Source organism: Lissotriton helveticus, chromosome 5_1 (genome assembly GCF_964261635.1).
Source record: "Lissotriton helveticus chromosome 5_1, aLisHel1.1, whole genome shotgun sequence".
Taxonomy (NCBI): Eukaryota; Metazoa; Chordata; class Amphibia; order Caudata; family Salamandridae; genus Lissotriton; species Lissotriton helveticus.
The window spans coordinates 2,045,641,759-2,045,662,418 of record NC_136065.1 but is presented as its reverse complement, the minus strand read 5'-3'; the positions used below and the strand labels follow the sequence as shown (position 1 = coordinate 2,045,662,418).

General features: G+C 43.5%; 1 protein-coding gene across 1 annotated transcript in view; it reads right to left on the bottom strand.

Annotated features, from left to right (window-relative positions):
• LOC144756251 (kelch-like protein 24) overlaps positions 1 to 20,660 on the bottom strand; it is a 79,312-nt gene that overhangs the window by 4,522 nt on the left and 54,130 nt on the right. Inside the window, exons 4-7 of the mRNA XM_078645889.1 lie at positions 19,141 to 19,287; positions 18,269 to 18,397; positions 15,635 to 15,811; positions 14,450 to 14,596 (exon numbers count right to left, since the gene is read on the bottom strand). Of these exons, the coding sequence (XP_078502015.1) occupies positions 14,450 to 14,596; positions 15,635 to 15,811; positions 18,269 to 18,397; positions 19,141 to 19,287 (600 nt within the window). The remainder of the gene's footprint in view (positions 1 to 14,449; positions 14,597 to 15,634; positions 15,812 to 18,268; positions 18,398 to 19,140; positions 19,288 to 20,660) is intronic.

Below are 20,660 nucleotides of genomic sequence, written 5' to 3'. Positions count from 1 at the left end.
GTATCAATAGTATCCCATCATTAAACAGGAGGCTGTTTAGTTTTTTATTTTCACATTTTTTGCATGACATCTTTCTTCTGAACATATCTCCTTAATAGATATAATTCTAACCAACATGTACTGCACAAGTGAATTCCTTACCTCAAGTTCAGAAGACATGGATATAATACACAGACTCCTTGTTATTAGTCAATTTTATTATACCTTTTCATATTTAAAATATATTACAATTAATTTCAAATAGTCAAATAGGATTATGTGAGTTTCAGCAAGGTGCTTTTATTTTTTAATAGTCCTATATTTATAAGTTCATATCAGTTTTTCAACACACAAACTTAAAGAAAGTGAGCAAAACAGTCATAGTTATATTGTTTTATCACACAGATTATTGGAAGGGTTAAGATTCAAATAATCTCAAATGAGTGAGTAGCACAATGATAAATGTCTCGGCTCTAGACCCCGTTTGTCATGCTTTGATTCACGTACTTTAAATTTTACCTATTTTGTTTTTATAAAATCCACTGTGGATGTTACATATATATATTAGATCTTTGTGCTACACATTTGTACACGCATCAGATGCCGTAAAAGTGAGATTAGATCTACCAATACGTATATTTCTAGAAAATGCAGGTATGGGCATGGCTAAACAGTTTAGATTTGTAGTAATCATATACAATAAACTATTGACTTGACAGTTAAGATTTCATTTAATTTGTTCCTTATGTCAGAGGCCTAAACAGGAATCAACTTCACCTCCAATGTAGAAACCAGGATTGCTAGGCAACAAACAACCTTTTAACTAGCTCGTCGGATAAATGTATCTATGCTTTTACATCAGTTCCTCGGATTCCATCAATCCGAATGAAACTGAGGCATGTCAATGCAAAGATGTTTCATACTGACCTCAAATAGCACAGACCATGGTGGCTTCCATTTCTTCTTTACCTGTGTTTAAGACCACACAGGAAGCTTCAATGCAAACAAACTGTTAACCAAGATGCAAGATCAATACACCACCCAGCAAGACTGCCTTCAATTCTGCAGCATGGCTCCTTAAATCATGTAACACAGACGCCTGAACCTAACAGGAGTGTACGAAAATTCTTGGAGACCCTCTACGAAAATACCTGATGAGTAAGTAAAAAAAAATTCCACCTACAGTGTCATCATAATCATGATCCAGTGTCTTGCCAAGAGGATGTGATCCTTCTATGCCTCCTCCTTCTTGCACGTTATAAAAGACAAGGGAAACCCAAATTGGTCAGGGACCTTGGGTAATCAATTATTTCTAAAGGCAGTGGTAACTAGACAAGGGTTAATGTGACTAAACAATAGATATAGACCCAATCAGTACTATATTTTACAGCTGTCCAGCCGGACAGTTTTTTAAAAAAAATATGCAGTTGCTTAAATATATACACAAAATAAAGCAAGAAACAATTAAAGTGGCACACAAGCCTGTATCCAACTTAGTGGGAAAGACGTACAACATAAAAACAGAAAAGGCTCAGCGAGAGTAAATTGTTTGTATGGGGCACATTTTGATATGACAAACAAATTCTAGTGGAGACACTATTGCACAAAATGAGCATTGAATAAAGAAGTGTATAAGGCGCACAACAAGTCGACGGCGTTTCGATCCTTACAAAAGATATGGGCTCATCATCAGGACATTATCGATGGTATGCCTGTGTACATTTTACAGTCCCATATATACTGCAGCCATCTGAAATAGGCCTTCCTGGACCCCGATTCCTAGACCCCTATGCAGCTATAACCTCTCAGCCTGCGAAATACACCGGACGGCGTCCGGTGTCTTACTTAAGCTGTTACAGACCTTCTAATTATGTTGACTCTGACCCTGCCTCTAAATGTTAAGACCGTGCCTGCAGCTCTCAGCATCTTTCTTACTCGGCCCGGACTTCCAATCGGTCTTTGTCTGGAACGTACCTCCTCCAAGTCACTCTGACCTGGACAAAGTTATTATAGGCAAAATGTACACAGGCATACCATTGATAATGTCCTGATGATGATCCTATATCTTTTGTAAGGATCGAAACACCGTTGACTTGTTGTGCGCCATATACACTTCTTTATTCAATGGTGTTTCCACTATAATTCGTTTGACATATCAAAATGTGCCCCATACAAACAATCTACTCTGCCTGAGCCTTTTCTATTTTTATGTTGTATGTCCTTCCCACTAAGTTAAATACAGGCTTGTGTCCCACTTTAATTGTTTCTTGCTTTATTTTGTATATGTTTAAGCAACTGCATATTAAAAAATAAACCTGTCCAGCTGTAAAATAGTGCCGATTGGGTCTATATTTATTGTTTACTAACATTAACCCTCCTCCTTCTTGCACAGCAAAACTTACAACTCTCCTTCATTAAGAAAATATTGTGGCCATGACTATGCCCAAGAAAGGTTAAGTTTAATGTATTGTGTTTGATTAATTAAAATCGTACAAAACTAGCTAAAATATCAAGCAAAACGTATAAAACAATCATTCTAATTTGTATCTAAAAACTTGATTATATATCATACATGCCAAGTCAGTGTTTCCTAAACCGTGGTCCGCGGACCCCCAGGGGTCCGTGACACATTCCCAGGGGGTCCGTAGGCAACAGTTTTAGAAGCACAGAAACGTTTCTTGTATAATTAGCAGCTTTCCAGCAACAATAAAAGTGTCAAGAGAATGCCAGTGATTAATGTACCTGCTGGAGAGTGAGGAGAGTTTTGTTCAGTGGCAGCTTCGATTTAACTAATGTAGCACAGAGGGTTAATGTGCCTACTGCAAAGAACTTGTAACATGCATCTTAAAAAGCAGTATTTTATGTGCCTAGGTTCGAGGTTACTGCTTTTGTCACAGATTTTCTTTTGTTACTGTGCACTTCATAAGTGACAATCGTAATCTAGCAGAGGGACCTATAAATTGTCATCAAAGAGCTGCTTGCAAACTGCATGGCACCAGTTAGTGACTTATATTTTGTCCCAGTTATTCATTATCCTGATGCTGCTAAAAAGATATATTTGGGTGGAAATACATTTTTAATGTTAAAGTCAATGCTAGCCACTGTGTTATGTTCTGAATCCTGAGTTTGTGCTTTCCCAGACCAAGCACTCTTTAAACATTTTATATACACACTGATTTACATGTATGATTCAATGTCTCTATATGTGTGTGATGTAAAGTGCCCTGACATCCTACAATGGTATGAGAGATGCTATAAAACAAATGAAATACATGTGACAGAGGGGCTATTACTTCAATATGAAATACTAAGGGCCAGATGTACGAACTGTTTTTATATGCGCAAACGGGTTCGCGAACCCGTTTGCGCATGCAAAATCCTATTGGGCCATGTACATAGCCTATTTAGCAAGTTGCAATTTGTTTGCGACTCTCTAAATAGGTTTTGCAACTTGCTATTTGGAAAGGGGCATTCCCTTCCAAATAGCGAGTCTCAAAATCATGTACAAATGTTTTGCGGTCGCAAAACAGTCACAATTACCACCTACTTTAAGTAGATGGTAATACATTCGCAAATGGGAAGGGGTCCCCAGGGGACCCGTTCCCCTTTGCAAATGCATGCAAAATTATTTATTAAGGGCAGGTGGTGGTCCCAGGGACCTCTGCCTGCCCTTAGAAAATTAAACGAAAACGTTTCATTTTATTTTTTATAATGCATGATAAACAGGCTGCATTTTTTTTAAAAAATCTGCTTTGTTTAAAAGCAGTCCCAGACATGGTGGCCTGCATGGCCCAGCAGGCCACCATCGCTGGGAGGGCTGGCATTCCCAATGGGCTCGCAAATTGCGAGAGGCTCATTAATATTAATGAACCTCGCAATTTGCGACCCCATTGGGAATCCCAAACAGTGTTAAACACACTGTTGTACATTTCATTTAGCGACTCGCAATTTGCCACTCGCAATGTGTCGCCAATTGCGAGGCGCTAAATTAAATGGTCGTCCATCTGGCCCCAAAATCCTCAGTACTTTGAGTATTTGTTGTGTGTACATGTGTGTATTGTTTTCGAACTACTGTTTTAATGTTTGAAATTTAACTCCTACAAATTGCTTGGGGGTCCCCGGCTTCCAGTGGTGACTCAATGGGGGTCCTCAGGAGTCAAAAGTTTGGGAACCAATGTGCTAAGTTATAGAACAATTGATTATTTAGCATTTTTTTTCAAAGACTTGTTTATATTTCATACATGGTGGATCACTCCATAAATCACTCAAGTAAAAACCTGCAATTTAATTATCACTGCTCGTAAGAATTTCACAAAAGCTGAATTCATTGGTAAGTCTTCAGGATTTAAACATGCCATCAGTGCTTGCCTACATGTCCTTACACCGTGTATATTAAACAGTCTCTTCAGAGTAGTTTTTCTTTCACTTTCAACATCTGGGCAAAGGCACAGTAAATGCATAATATTTGCTTGCCCTAATTTACAAAACCTGCATAGGTTTTCTTCTGGTCTCTTCCATGGTAGAGAGTGACATTGTCCTGGCAAACAACCAAATCTAGCTTTGATAAAAATCTATTTATTTTTCTTGGTCCACGACGTTTCTAAATATTTTGTACCTTTTTTACCTTGAATCTGTTTACGATTGGCCATGCGTGAATTCTTTTTACTAATATATCTTTGTCCTTTATCAAAGGAAATGTGGTTGGTAAGCTTGTATATCGTTTTTTTGCAGCTTTCCTGTGTGATAGTGGTACTCCAAATCTATGTTCTACCAAATTCTTCTATCGATTTATTTAAATGGGATCAAACATACATTTCTGTTATTTTTTACTCCATGCCACAATAAACGAGACATTTGTCCTGATAATTTTTTATTATGTTCCAAGATTTCAGTAATTGTCCTTTCCTTGCATATAGTTGATTTAGCCCAAATTCCATCCGGACCTGAGCTTGTGAGGCATTCTTTGGTAGAGAAAATAAAATTCTGTATGCTTTAGCGACAGCAGTGTTAATGATCTTAGCATCTTTCCCATTGATTGCCTCACTACCACATGTTAAGGTAGGGAGTAGTTTTGCAGCAATTATTTTTAGGAAAGGGTGATAAGACAGGTCTCCTATGGTTTTCTGAATGGTTCTAAATGCCGCAACAAGGATGTTTGCTTTCCTTGTGATATCCCGTTTCTGTGGCAGGAAGTTTTCATTATCATTAAAAAGAACGCCAAGGTATTTGTATATAGCAACTTGTTCCAGTTCTTTGTCTTCCAAAAACCATTTGTTTAAATTCGAGTCGCACATTTTTTGTAATAACCATTACCTTGGTGGTTTTAGCTTTGTTTATTACCAACCCATTTGCTTTTGAATACTTAAAAATGCCATCAATTAATCGTTGCATTCCAATTTTGGTATGACTTAGGAGTATGACATCAGCATACAACAAATTGGATATCTTATTGTAGGCTTGATTTCGTTCAACATAGTAGACAGATCAGCTAAAAATACATTAAAAAGCAAGGGGGCCAAAACGCACCCTTGTTTAAGATCACTTGTTGTCGGACTTTCATTAGTTAGTATGCTTCCATCACCAATCCTTACCCTAACCCAGGTTTCAGAGTGCAGAAGCCTGATCATTTTTTGCAAAATATCCGGAAATCCTTGTTTTTTTAATTTAGCCCACAGAAGGTCTCTGTCAACACAATCAAAAGCAGATTTAAAATCTACGAAACAAAGATATAAGGGTGGTTTTCCTAATATTGCCTTTAAAATTAATACAGATAATGTTAGTATATTTGTGGATGTTCCAAGGCCTTTGATAAAGCCTATTTGATTTGGGGGCAATACCTGGTTCTCCTTTGCCCAATCAGTCAAAAGCACCAATAAAATCCCAGCAAACAATTTTGCATCCGTGTCTTGCAAGGTAATTACCCGATAATTTTCCGGCATTTGCCAATTTCCTTTCCTATAGATTGGTTTTATTAGCGATCCTTTCCATGATTTTGGAGTCAATCCACTCCGAACCACCTCACGAAAGACATCGGTCAAGTAAGTAGACCAAAATTCTGGTGCTTCCTTGTATAGTGCAAACGGAATACCGTTGGGACCAGGGGCCCCATCCTTCCGTTTCTTAATCAACTTGGCCACCTGAAAGTTGGTTATATGAATTTCGCAGTTGCCTTCCGGGTCATCTTTTATCCTCTTTTCCTGCTTCGTACATTGCTAATTTGCTGAGGTTTCTGTATTTAAATGTTTTAAAAGAAACGTCACCCATTCTTCTTCAGTTAAAACAGACCCTTGTTTGGTCTTGCTAAACTGTTAACAAACTCACGGAAGTTCTGGAAATTGATTAACACCTTGGCTGGTAGAGGTTTTCCCCTCCTGTGCTGCATGCCCAGATTTACCATTGTTCATGACAAGGTCAGCTCGTCATAAGCACACGACCAGTGTACTGCATGACGAGCTCAGCTCGTCATGAGCAGCGAAGGGGTTAAAGAACTTGCGTGGAAGATTTGTCCACAGATCTTGCCTGGCTTTATTTTTTTCATTCCATATTAATTTCCTCAGATTGTAATTTGTGTTTAATAATACCCGTAGTTACTCATTAAATGAAAACTTAATTAATGGTTTCCTAAGTCTATTTCGCGTACATCTGAGTTTTTTTTACAGTATATGGGAGGTAGATGTTAGATTCACTGGTTTCACTCTGGGCCTTTTTTTCTTTCTACGCATGATGTTTTTTCATTGTAACTCGCCATCTTCTCTGTAAATTTTTCCCATTGGTCTGTTACTGTTCTCATCCATGTTTCTTTAAAACATTCTTCAACTAAACTTTTCGCTTTTGCCATAGTCTCCTCAACATTATGGGTTTTCCATATAAGTTACCTGTAATTGATAGTGCAGGTCTGGCCTTGCATGGTTTGATACTTTTGAGATCTTGTACAGGATAACCGTATCTCGATAGTTTGTGGACTATGAATTTATTCAGACGGTAGGTTTTCACTTTGTTGAAAGTACACAGCGATGTCAGTGTGTAGTCAATACGTGAATTACCGTTACATCAATGGAATGAGCAAGCGGGTGGGATGTCCGTTGAGAATCTACCACTTAATATTCTGAGTCCCAGAGCTTCCATGTCAATCACAAGATTTCTCCCCGTTCTAGTTTGTTTATTAGTTGTTCTGGGTTCCGTTATTGGTTCCGGGATTTCCCATTGTTGATTTTGTGACTGAACAAAGTCGTCCCGCATGAAGAATATTAACAAGTTTATATTAAAATCCCCTATCACAATGTAATCCGCTAAGGGCTCTTCCAAGATTTGCTACAGTAGGAAATTATTAAGAGCGGCGCACATCTCTATCTTGGAGGTCTGTTTTGGAGGTATATATATATATTGACTAAGATTAGAGTTTGTATGACCTGTTTTTGCAGGCTTTATATCGTAGCTTTAACGCAAGCAGATTTGGATTATTCGTCTGAATTTGGTCACGTTTTACTTCTAAATCAATCCGTACAAATATTGGTAGACCACCACAGAGACGACCAAATTTCCGATATTTGATTAGACAAGAAAGGACCCTCTCAGGATCTTTCGTTACTATTCCAATCCGAGAAGACTCTAGAATGGATGAAGAAATCTTACCCTCTCAGATGGGAATTTCATCAGATACTATCTAAACTGATGGCTCCTTTTGAGCCTACGCATAAGGCATCAGTGCAGCATTTCAAGTGGGAGGCAGTCTTTATAGGGCCATTACATCAGCTAACAGAGATGGAGCTTTGGCCTCCATCAGTATCATAAGCTTATTCAGCAAGCTCGAGCTAAGTTTGTGGCCGATAAAGTTCTGGCCAGTACTAACCCTGCCAAAACGATCTTCGCTGTGCTAAAGAGCATGAAGAGCGGAGGCACCACGGGAACTTCTTCGATCTCCTCCGATCAGCAGTGTACTGAGTTGGCCCTGTACTTTGTGAATAAAGTCGATAAGATTTATCAGGGTTTACCCACCCCTATTTCGCCCCAGGTGGTGGGGGACCCGGGGACTTTGGGTTTCATGGGGGTTAACGCCCTGTCATCTTTTCCTCCGCTGTCTCAGCTGGAGTTTGAGGCACTCTGCTCAAAGATCAAATCAGGTTCACCAGCGGATCCGCCGACGCCTGCTCACTTTCGTCAGTTCCATTCTCTTCTTCGTCCGCTAAACCTCAACCTGGTTAATCTCTCTTTGACCTCAGCGTCTGTTCCAAGGGCCTGGAAACATGCCAAGGTTATTCCTCTGCTTAAAAAACCCTTGTTGGACCCTGCAGAGCCAGCTAACTATCGCCCGATCTCCCAACTGCCATTCTTGGCAAAGGTGGCAGAATCGCATGTGAATTCCATTCTATCCAGGTTTGCGGAGCAGAATGCCATCTTTGACCCATCCCAACATGGCTTCCGTGCCCGCCATAGCACTGAGTCTGCATTATTGGGAGTCACAGAGGCCATTCGGGCGAACCTGGATGTCAGAGACTCAGCGGCCTTGGTCCTTTTGGACCCAAGTGCCGCTTTCGACACCATCTCCCATGCGATTCTCTTAAACCGCCTGCAGGAAATTGGCATCAGGGACATGGCTCTGGAGTGGCTACGGTCTTTTCTGGAGGGAAGGTCCTTCCAAGTTCACTTCCCTCCTTTCCATTCTCAAGAGCTCGCCCTGCGCCAGGGTGTACCGCAGGGTTCAGTGTTAAGCCCCCTATTGTTTAACATCTACGTCCAGCCTCTGGCTGTGTTGGCGAAGGGAAGGGGTTTGTCACTGGCATCATACGCTGAGGACACTCAGCTAGTGATCGCTTTTTGCAAGAAAAGCTGTACCAACTTGATCAAGTTTAAAGAGGACCTCTCTGTGATTGCGGACTGGATGGCGATGAACTGCTTACAGCTTAATGCCAGCAAGTCCGAGAACTTGCTGTTTGGGAAAGATCAGGGGCTGTGGTCCAAGATTTATTGGCCGGACCGCCTGATACCTGCCCCCTCGCCCAAGGAGACAGTAAAAAACCTAGGCATTTGGTTTGACAATGGCCTAACATTTGACGCCCAATCCAAAGCAGTGGCTGTGGCTTGTTTTGGGCTTCTGAGGGGCCTGAAACCGTTGTTGGGCTTTTTCTCTACTAAGGTTCGCCAAATCATCCTTCAGTCGACAATCTTGTCTAGACTGGATTACAGGAACTGCCTATACTTGGGCGCGAACAAGGCTAGCGTCAAGCGTCTTCAAAGGACACAGAATGCAGCTGCCCGCATGCTGATGGCCCTTCCGCACACTTGCTCGGTTTCCCATGTATTTAAGAAACTTCACTGGTTGCCGGTAGAAAAGCGCATTCAATTCAAGGCGCTTTGATTGGCGCATAGGATCTTGTCACATCAGGCACTGGCGGGACTGACGGGGCTGCTAGAGTTCCATGCGCCACGACGTCCTTTAAGATGCGTGGTCATGGGTATTACCCAATATGGCGTAGAGATTAAACGCCAACTCTCCAATGCAGATCACTACCGCCCACTCTCAAAAGATCCCTTGAGCGACATCAGAACGAAAATTCTGGCCGCTACCGAATCGGCCAGGGACCTTGGTATCATAACCAAAAAAGAATTTGATTACCTCAACAACCCACATCCTAGGACACCTGTCCTCTATGTCCTTCCGAAGATACACAAGACTCTACTAATCCACCCGGACGCCCCATCGTGTCCGGCTGTGGATCTATATTGGAACCACTTGGAAAGTTCATAGATGCAATCATCAAGGAGTTCGTGCCCACCACCAAAACCTTCATACGCGATACAATGGACCTCATTACCACCATTGAGGATAAGACCATTGACATGTCAACCCAGCTGATGGCTAGTATGGACATAGAGTCACTCTATACTCTATACCAACATCCCCCATCGCGAAGGCCTTGATGTGATAAAAAAAACTTCTACTTTCCAGACCCCAACCTACCAAGATCCCCACTGACTTTATCATGGACTTACTACGCATTGCACTCCAAAACAATTACTTTTTGTACAGAGACACTTACTACCTACAGATGAAAGGTGTCTCGATGGGCGCTTGTTTCGCCCCCAATTTCGCTATCCTGTTTGTCTACGACATGGAAAAATCACGAGTGACTGAAGACCAATGACCTACCTTTTCTTAACGTGACTATCCATGCAGAAGATGGTGTCCTGGGCACATCATTATATCGCAAGCCCACGGAACGTAACACATTGTTACACTACTCCAGCTATCACCCGAGGGGCCTGCGTGACGGATTACCCTATGGTCAATTCTTGCAGATCCGCCGCAACTGCAAATGGAGGAAAGACTACTTCAGGGAAGCTGACATATTGGTCAACAAGCTTATAACCAGGCGTTATCCACGACGCCTAGTGACGAAAGCGAAAAAACGCGCCTGGTATAACCACCGTGAGAACCTTTTGACTCCAAACGACAGGAAGACGCAGACCAGGATTCCGTTCGTATCTACCTTCAGCCCTGACAGCAATAAGATCAGTAGAATAATTAAGAAAAACTGGCCTCTTCTAAGCTCTCACGAACAGTTCCATGAGCCCCCCCTTGTTTTCCTATCAACGTGGAAATAACATCGCCAACCATCTGGTCCATGCAATCACCTGGCCCAACCAAACCCCGGACAAACATTCCATAACAGCTGCATGGGGTTTGGAACCTGTCGTTGGTCATTACAAGTGCCAGTCCTGCAGTGTGTGTGACCTTACCACCAATACGAAAGAATTCATCTACAACTGACACACTCACAAACTCAACCACCATTCAAACTGCAAAACCCAAAATGTGATCTATGCCATCCGCTGCCCTTGCGACCTCCTCTACATCGGTCGGACCACTCAGATGGTCAAGCAGCGGATTATCCAGCATAAGAGCAGGATCAACTGTAAAATCCTGACCGCCCCGCTGGTGACGCATTTTCTTGACAAACAGCACCTGGACACAGATCTTAAATGGTTAGTCATTGAAAAACCTTCACTGCCGATCAGAGGCGGGAACATGTCCAACTTGTTGAATAAAGCAGAGTGCAAATGGATAGTCCGCGTTGACTCAGTTAACCACGGTCTCAACACACTTGATGAGTGGAACAGTACCATCACTGTGTAGTACCATGTCTTTGCTTGACCTTAATTACAGCATCACTACTGACTGGGTGATTTCCTTGCCCATGATGGTTCTCCCATCACTTCCCTGTTAACATCCAACCACAGCTCCTTTTTGACAAGATCATGTAATATTCAGTTATCCCTTCCTTTTTCAATTACCCACAATTTATGTACATATTGATAATGACTATTTAACCTTCCCCTTGATCTAATTTGTGCTTTCTTTCCAATTTGGGTTTTGACTTACATGTAGATTACCAGTCAGGTCTTGTACCCCCCAAAAAATAAATAACTGTTGAACTTTTCATTGTCATACACTGGTTACTCCATTGGCATTTAATGTTCTTATTGTTATGTGGGCACAGTAATCGCCGTGGTTGTTTATTTATTCTGTGCAATCCCCGCTTATTTCAGTGCCTAAAATGTTAAGTATTGACTATTGTGCCTTTACATTAGTTTGTACCTTTTTCAATAAAGTTTTTCCGGGCTTCCCTCTTTGCCATAGCAACGCGCCGACACGACCTTACACTAGCCCCGCCCCATTCCCTGCCACACCTCCCTTGTGACGCTACCCCGCCTCCCCTCCCAGCCGATCATGCTTTATATACACCGCTGAACCCTTTCCGGGTTCACGGTATTGCTCCAACTCATTTCGAGCTACCCGACCGCCCAGAGCCACTTCTGCATACAGTCGCCTAGATTTATTCAGGTACGTGACCTAATTTCACCGCCCGCGGTCTCTACGCACTTCACCCAGGCCGGCATTCACCCACCGTGACATGCCTCTCCCTTTCTTCTACAGGCGCTGTCTATCTAAAATCTGTCTACGCCGGTTCGAGCCTTATATCCAGGTAATTACCCGACCGTGCGTCTTTGGCCTTGTGACCTGTCCACCTTAGATCCTGGCAATTCACTGTTGGATTCTTTCCTTAGATCTATCAATTGCCCCCGCCTTTGGACCCAGGAACACCGTGGCCATCGGCTCGCTTTGAAGTATGTTGCTCCTCACTTTATATATCGCACCCGCGTATTCCCGTTAACTTCCCATGACCTAATTCACGCTTTTCCTTTAATATAGACGGGATCCGCTGTCATATCGGCCTCCACCCGTGACCATCCAGCGGCCTGCCATCGTGCAGATAAGGTATTATAAGACCCCCCGATCTCGTGGACACCCCAGCACCTAGTTTTCGCCCTTGGAGCACTTTTTAATCACTCTTTGCTCCGTCAACTTCCCCGCTATAGCTGAACCTGACCCCTAGTTTTAATGTCGCGTTTAAGCACTAGATAATATAGTAACCTCCGCTCCCATCATGCGCCACCACTCCCAGACTTCAGGAACGGCCTCCCACGCCACAACCTGGAAAGCCTTGTCCGACTTACCAAGCACCCATTCTATCCGTGAGTACATCTCCTCCGGATACCCAGAAGACACGTCTTTCACATGTTCTTCGATTATTAGATTGTTAGTCAATGTTGACACCCACTGAGTAAACTTCTGACCTCCTAACCTGTCATTCGCCCGCTTTTTCACACCCGGGAACAGGCCCCTTTTAGGCCATACCACCCCCCACATAGACGCTTGCTAATCCTGGGCCACACCTTCTCACGACCCGGCTGAACCGCCCTTCTTTGCCCCTCCCCAATAACCTTAGCTAATCTGACCTTCTTTCCCCGCAGCACCACCTCTACCTGACAACCTGGTCCTGAAGATGATCCCGACTCACTGGGATCGAAACACCGTCGACATTACAGCGCAACTTTATGGCGCATTTTACACTTGGCTCCTGAAAAATGTTTAATTTATGACTAAAGTGACCAAACCCAATTCCTGCTGAGCCTACACTGTATATATCTTTGTCACTTTGCGCCGTCTCACGCTGTTCACGTTCAGCACTTGCACCATCACTTTCACCAAGTTGTATATATCACTATTCACCAAGTGCTTTCGGGTTGTCACACGATTCCCTCTGTATAGTGCTGCATTATCTTTAATTCTAGGAGAAACATCCCTTAAGAACTAGTGAATTACAAGCTCTTAAACTGCACGAGTCTTCTTGTTTCTTGTTCTTGTAATGCTGATTGCATACATCATTTGAACTGCCTTCAATTGATACCTGTTGGGAATTGTCTCTTATACACGTCCTTTAAGATGCGCCGCCTTAGCTCTAGTGTGCACCCCGCGTGTCTGGAAAGCCAGAGCGGGAGCCGTTCCGTTTGCAGCTGGCCGCGCAACTCGAACTCGCTTCCTGTGTCCATCAGAGTGATCCAGAATCATGTTGCTTTCCGGAAGGCCATAAAGACCTGGCTCTTTCCGGCTTAAAGCTTTTCCTATCTGGTTCTTGTCCGGGAGTCTGTGGTCTGCGCTGGGACGCCCCGTCGCTGGGGCAGTCATGCGCACTGTAAATCTGATAAATAAATGAATAAATAAATCTAAAAAATAACAGTACCGCGTTTTTTCCACCACAATATGGTGGTTATGGAAATCCATCCTTCTTTCTTACCCAATATAGTATAGATTTCCATATGAACCAACTTATATCATGGATTGTTTACTTTCAGAATGCCTCCACCCTGACAGAAATATCTGCATTCCATGGATGCAAGCAGTCTTTCGATTATACTCTGGCATTCTGCATTTTGGCATCTTCACTGAAGTCATAAATAACCACCAGCTTCTCCTTTTGAAAAGGGCAAACATATATTCAATAAAATTGAAAATTCTGCAAGCGTTTCAGTTCTCTGCCCGGTCATAGTCTTGCGCTACCTTTCCCTTCATATTCTTTCTTCCACGTAGGGGCTAGAGGTCTTCCTTTGTTGCAGCACGTCTATTTTCTTATGCTGCATTGTGACAATTATTGACAGAAAGTCATAATAAATTCAGCCTTCTTAATCTTAGTCTGCATTTGGGAAATGGCAGCCTTTCACTTCTAAACACATATGCTATTTTGAAGTGTTGCAGAAACCACGCAGGCGGGCCTATTTTACATTTATAACTTCAAAGAAACCACCTACTATGTAGAAGTAGAAAAAAAAGTAACATTCCCCAACCAAATATTGTAAATACGAGTTGGATCTGGACTTTGGTAAATTAACCAGCATCATAAGTTTAAGGATGAGCAGCAATTATATCTTTAAGCCTTAAGAAAGCCAATGAACTTGCAACACATGTAGGGGTACACCAATTAAGGAAATATGGCTGAGAATAAAGTAGTCAAGCAAAATGATGGTACTATACAAGAAAATGAACTGGATTCCTCGTAAATGAATATATTACAAATAAAATCCCTTTTTGTTATACCATTGTCAACACCAAGATGATGGTAGCTGTACATACCAATAACATAAATCTTGCCACGGAGAACGCAGGCAGCCGATCCTGAGCGGGCAATGCGCATGGGGGCCACTTCAGTCCAGACATTGACTTTAGGATTGTAGACCTGCACAAGGTCCATTCCATCACCATCTTCCAGGACGGCACCACCTGTGAGGGGGGTGGTGGAGATACATAATCTACAGTAAGAATCAGAAGTACAGTGTAGAACAGAAGGGGGAAAATGACGAGCCGCATAAGATTCCAGCAACATGTCACTTTCCACATGTAAAAGACGTACTCTGAATGACACTAGATTTATTAAATTACTCTTTGGAACAGAACTACAGGTTCAAGGCCTACTAAGTATACCAACTAAAAACAGGCACTTTATTTGTATGGTGCCAGCAGCACAACCTCCGACCAAACAAATGTGGACCGGTATAACATTTTTTTGTTCCATATGAATAGAACATTGATAGTCACAACCGAGAAGATGCTAGAAGAGCACTAAAAGAAGCAGCAGCAGACACCAGGAATGGCAGCACATCTAAAATGTGGGACAGGACCAGGATATATTGGTCAGCTGACCAGAGGAGAAATTGGGTTACCCAAGGTCTTTGCTACCAACAAAGACTAATACCTTGGATCTCACGGATACAGATGTAGCATTTAGCACACGGCACACTGTGAAGTGGAGCCTTTATTGAGGAGGTGGCAGAACCTCTCATTTGCGGCTGTTCATACTCCAACACCACACCATTCCTCCTCATAAGGTGTACCTAGACACACTGAATGCCTATGCTTCTCTTTGGGGTGCGATTGCCCCATATACATAATGTTACATGCCTAAGTAGTTGTGCAATCTCGCAGTAAATGTACTGGGGATCTCTGCTCCGAAAAGGAGCGTAAGCAACATTGTGTGTTCTCCTTGCATATTCAGAGTTGTCATATTCACATAAGTATTGCTCTATAGGCTAATTATAGTGCAAGGAGCATGCTTTTTCTATCCCTTGGTACAATTGTGCCTCCACATTAGTAAGATCATACTGTTCAGTTTTGACTGGATGTGCAACTAGTGTTTCTTCAGATCTCACTTATGCATTTCACACTCCTTTTATGATGTGGCAAATCTACAAGAAGTCAAGGCCAATGGCAAAATGTGTAAGAGGCAGTCATGCATTCAGACCCAAAATGAAGGGCACACACCTGTGACATACAAAAGCCCATCATGGGCCACTACAGCTGGGCTGGTCACTGCCATCTTCATCGACTCCACAAAGTGCCATGTGTTTGTGTGAGGGTTGTAGCACTCCACAGAATCCAGCCGTGAGTGTCCCTCCCATCCACCAACAGCAAACACGAGGCCATCTAACATGGCCAGTCCTAGGGAAAAATGATACACAGAATGTAAGTAAAGGAAGCTGTAACATGCTCCAACCATGGGCAGGTCCATATACTTGGCATGGAGAACATTGAAACATGCAGCAGAGCCTAATTATCTAAACATAAATCTGAACTAAAGGACAGAGCTCAAAAACTAATATTCCCTCCTCAAACCATCTCTACCCATGAAATTGCACAAGACAGACACCTGACTTGTGTGCACAACTCAACTAACCACAAGTATGGGGGTTGTAACCACAGATTGGGTTCCAGGAACAGGACACTTCTTTTGCCTGCCCACCATAATTGTGTTTACTGCTTTGATGTTTGACGAAGTACTACTCTCATGAAGGTGCAAAGCTACTACCTTTATCAGGAGTTAAGTTACAATGGAACAGTGGTGGCAGCGTACTGTGTGGTGATCAGTAGGCACGCACAGGCCTTTTTACCTGTGTCAATGGAGTGAGGCCTACAGAACCGCTCGTAAAGTTACTCTGATGCAGGCTTATCTCACGCATGACCAACGTCAAGTTAGTATGTAGTGCCTTGCAGCACATATGTGGTTGCATGCATGCCCTGGGTGTAGGTGTGACTGAGTACTGTACAATACATGAAGACTCTGGGTTCCATTTTGGGATACCCAGGGCGGACTAGGGGAGAGTGAGAAGGTAGAGTATTTCCCCCACACAGATTTGTGGATTGCTGCATTCTGGAGAGCTTGTTTGGTTAAACTGGCAAAACGAAGAGCGAGGCTCTCAGGTACACTTCAAAGGGTGCTCTTTGATTCTGCGAGAGGTCACTGGAAAAGGGCTTGGAAACATCTTAGGAAAGAGATGGGGCAAAAAAAAAAAAAAGCGGAGAATCATAAAAAGTAGGGCTGGGGTATATGGCACATATATATCACTGTGTCTGACAATCAGGTGTGAACCTCCAGTCACTCCCTCGGCCGAACATGTGGGGCTATCAAATTTGGAGTCGCTCCTGCTTTGACATACTGCTTTCTGGAAGAAGGCCAGAGCAGAGGAGTTGGCACTTCAAAAGGAAGCAGATCCCCAACACAAACTTCAAAGGCTCAGACACTAAATCACATTTTGTGTCTGAAAATAGCCTATAAGGGTAGCTCAAGGCCCACAAAATTGTCACCTGGCAAACAGCCGGTCGGGCAGTGTGAAGAGGGGAAGCTCTGTAAGATTTCTGCCTGGGACCAGGACAGGGGGCTAAGGTTTGCCAGTCTCCCAGATGGTTGAGGGGCATCAAACAGAGAAATCAAAGACCACCTGTTCTGGTGCCTGGAGCATCAGCGCCTGCCCACTTGCCCAGACCAGTGCGTCCTGTGAGGAAGAGGAGAGCGTTAGAGGGAGCCAAGTCCAGTGAGTGGATCTAATTAGCAAGATGTGAAGAAGAGACTTCTGCACCTTTTGGGCCATCTTCTGTGTTGAGAATCAAGTCGGCGATCGCGTATGCCAGTGGAGGACGCTGTGAAGTGAAGCTAGCCACTGCAGCATTAATAAGCCAGTGGGCCATGTGCGAAATAAAGCTGGCAACCTCGTATGCCAATGGGGGCCACCCTGAAGAGTGTGTTACCGCCGTACTGATCGGGCAGTCGCCCTTTTGCGGAACAAAGTTGGTGACCCCCACTGTGAACGACAAGTGGCGTTGCCTGTTTTTTTTACGTCGAGAGGAGAGGTAGCCATGGTGACCTGTGCAAGCCAGAGACTCAACTGAAGTTTGAGACCAGTGAGAAACTCTGCCTGCGAGATGGATCAGAGGCACTTGCTGTCATCGGAGAAAGCAGCATGAACCACCAGCAGCTGCCCCTTCAAAATAGGGAGTACTACTCACTTTCAGCAGCTATTGCACACTCCAGGAGACTCCGGTAGCACAACCCCTGCAGGAGCAGGTAAGACTGATCGAAGTGACGAAAAGCCTAGGGGGAACTTGCCCTACCTCATAACACTTTAGGCTCTAGAACATTTTGACTTTGAAGAGTACGGGTGGGACTCCTGAGACTGACACTAGTAGGACCTAACCTGAATGTCACCTATCATTAATGGGGAACACTAGCATTAGAGAGAGGAAAATTGGACTCAGACCTGCCTAATGAACACTAGAGAACGGACCTTTTTTTCTTTTATAAAAGCAAGTATTTTGACTTGACAATCATTTATTGCTGCTATAGAATGTATTTTGAGTCGAAAGCCTTTGGTCAGCCCTGGAATCCCCAGAGAAGGTTTGGACTGCTTGATCCATGCTACTAATGAGAGTCAAGGACTGAGAAGGTTCTTGGTAAATTGAGCTCAGGGGCATTTTACTTTTACTCTAAAAAAGGTCTAATCCCGCACAGCTGGACCTAGTAGCTCCTTCTTGCCCCATGACCCACTGAAAGGAGTTCTAAAAATAGTTATACTTGGGGGTGTTTTCAGACAAACTATAGGATGGGAATTTCAGAACTCTTACCTAGTTCTGAGCGCGCCACATTCATGGGTGCCATTTCCTGCCAGATGTCAAAACAGGGGTCGTAGCGCCACATCTCTCGGCTGGCCGATCCATCAGGAAACTCTCCTCCGGCAAGGTACAGGGTGGAGCCTTATGAGACAAATCACATAGTTTAAACTTGTAAAAAGCCCAGTTGATCTCTTCAACTGCATTTTTAGGGAATATTCTGCTGGAAACCTACACTCTTCCTTTTAGCTCCGCCACTCACTTCTGCCTCCTTTCTGGGAAGGAAGTGTCTCACATGCGAAAATATCAAAAAGTAACCTCTAGAGGGAAGTTACACAAGAGGATGGGAAATGAGGTAGGAAATTAGATTGATTTCTATGCCACATGGAATAATAGGGAAACAAAGGCTCTTGAGAAAAGTGTAAACCTGTGTAAAACTTGCTTACTGAGACTATGCAATGAATAGAAATATACAAGGTCGCTTGGCGGTCATGGAAAACATAGCAAGTGGTGTGTTAGTGTGGGAAGTTCGCCAGATAAAACAATGATCTCCGATTGCTCTTGGAGTACTGCACTGTGTCGCGAGGCATTTTTGTTTATTCCACAAAAAGTTGTACTAACTTCCCAATGAAAGCTGCAGAGTAAAGTCTTAAAGAGTCTGCTTTTGCAATCACCCTATATGAAAGCTTTTGTGATGATGCACGATTGTAGATGATGGTCATTTCAAACTCTGGGGTTAACCATGGGGCAGAGGACTGGTCGATAATTTAAGTGAAGATAGATAACAGACTTTTTCAAGCTTCTACGTGTCTAGTCAGAAGTAAGGGGAAGGCAGGAGTGAAACTAGGTCTATGAGGTTGCAAACAAAATAGTGGAATATGGAGTACCTGACACCACCAGCCCATGCTTGCTGACTGCGAAGGAGAGGCAAGAGAGTGAACGCCACTGGTTGGTGACCGGATCAAAACTCTCAACGCTGCGCAGTACCACCTTGTCATCCTCTCCGCCAACGGTCACAATCACCTCAGCAGTTCCTGGGGATAGGTAAAGTAGAAAGAAAAGCATAAGAAGGTCAATGAATTACTGACTCACAAGCATGAGGTGTCCTCAGTCTAAAGACAACCTCTACGCCTCAAGTGTCTAGGGCTTACACTTTTTTTTTCCTCCAGAAGCATGTGCAGTTGTCCAAACAGGGCCTTGTAAACCAACGCGATTATAGGAGTAAAAGTAAAACCTGAGATTACATGAAGTTACAGGAGTGTCCCTACTCCTCTTCCCAAAACCTTCACAATGGTTGACAAGGGGTTGTCACAATCAGAAAGAGACAAAGTGAAAATATGAGAGCAGGGTTGAAGAATTCTTAGGATAAATTAAACCCAAAACAGTCACGCTCCAAAACCTTCATTTCCCCCCTGCCCCTTCCCCCACACACACACTTTTCACTGACTGCACCCATGTCCCAATCAGGAAAGAAGAGCATAAAACGAGTCTGGCACCTTGTCAGTAAGCACCCAAATACCTGCATGCAATAAAGGAGAAGGGGAAAACCTTTCAGCTGCATTGAATGGGATAAACCAAGGGTCCCTTGTCCCCGCAGTGTAGCAGGGTAAAAGGGAGGAAGGGGGGGGGGGGGGGGGTGGATTTAAATCTACCTGAAACCTTAACTTGGAGCCGTGAGTGCCTATCCACCCGGCAATAAAACAAGGCCACAGAGAGCGCAGGAACCAGGAGAAGAGAAACAGTGATACAAGTGACAGAACAGCTCACCAGACCCCACTCACAGAAACAGTCCCATTTGCCCCTCTGAGGCCGCAAATGCTTGCCCAATCCCACAAGCTGCCTGATCCTCCCGCACATGGCCCTTATTCCTACCGCCTAGGAACTCCCATTGTCCCGGCAGGAAATTAAAATGAAGTAGACATGCGCTATCCAGTGAAGTGGTAAAAAGTCAATGCGAACATTTAGTGCCAGCCAATAACATATTTTACTACTCGATCTGTCAGCAAAGGAGGCGTAGGAGTGTCATATCCACTATCTACCAAGGGAAAATCTAGGCGTGGTTACAATGTTGGCAACTGTTTTCAACCTTTGGTCAAGCATGCACGATGCCTATTGCCTACTCTGTGAAATCCAGACCCATGCGTAATGGTGGCGTTTGACAAGGGGGCACCCATGCCACAAAACATACCACATGTAAAATACAGGGAATTCCAGACAATGCGGGCATCCTAGATATGATGCTGCACAGTACTGGCATAATGCTTGTCCTGATAGACTTTACATATAACCCATCTTTGGTAGAGGTAATGTTCATCCAGGCGCATTGGTAGCGATTCCGGGGCACGCATGGCACTGTAATGGTTCTGGCAGCATGGTGGTGCCTCTTGCCCTACTGTTAGTATTTATG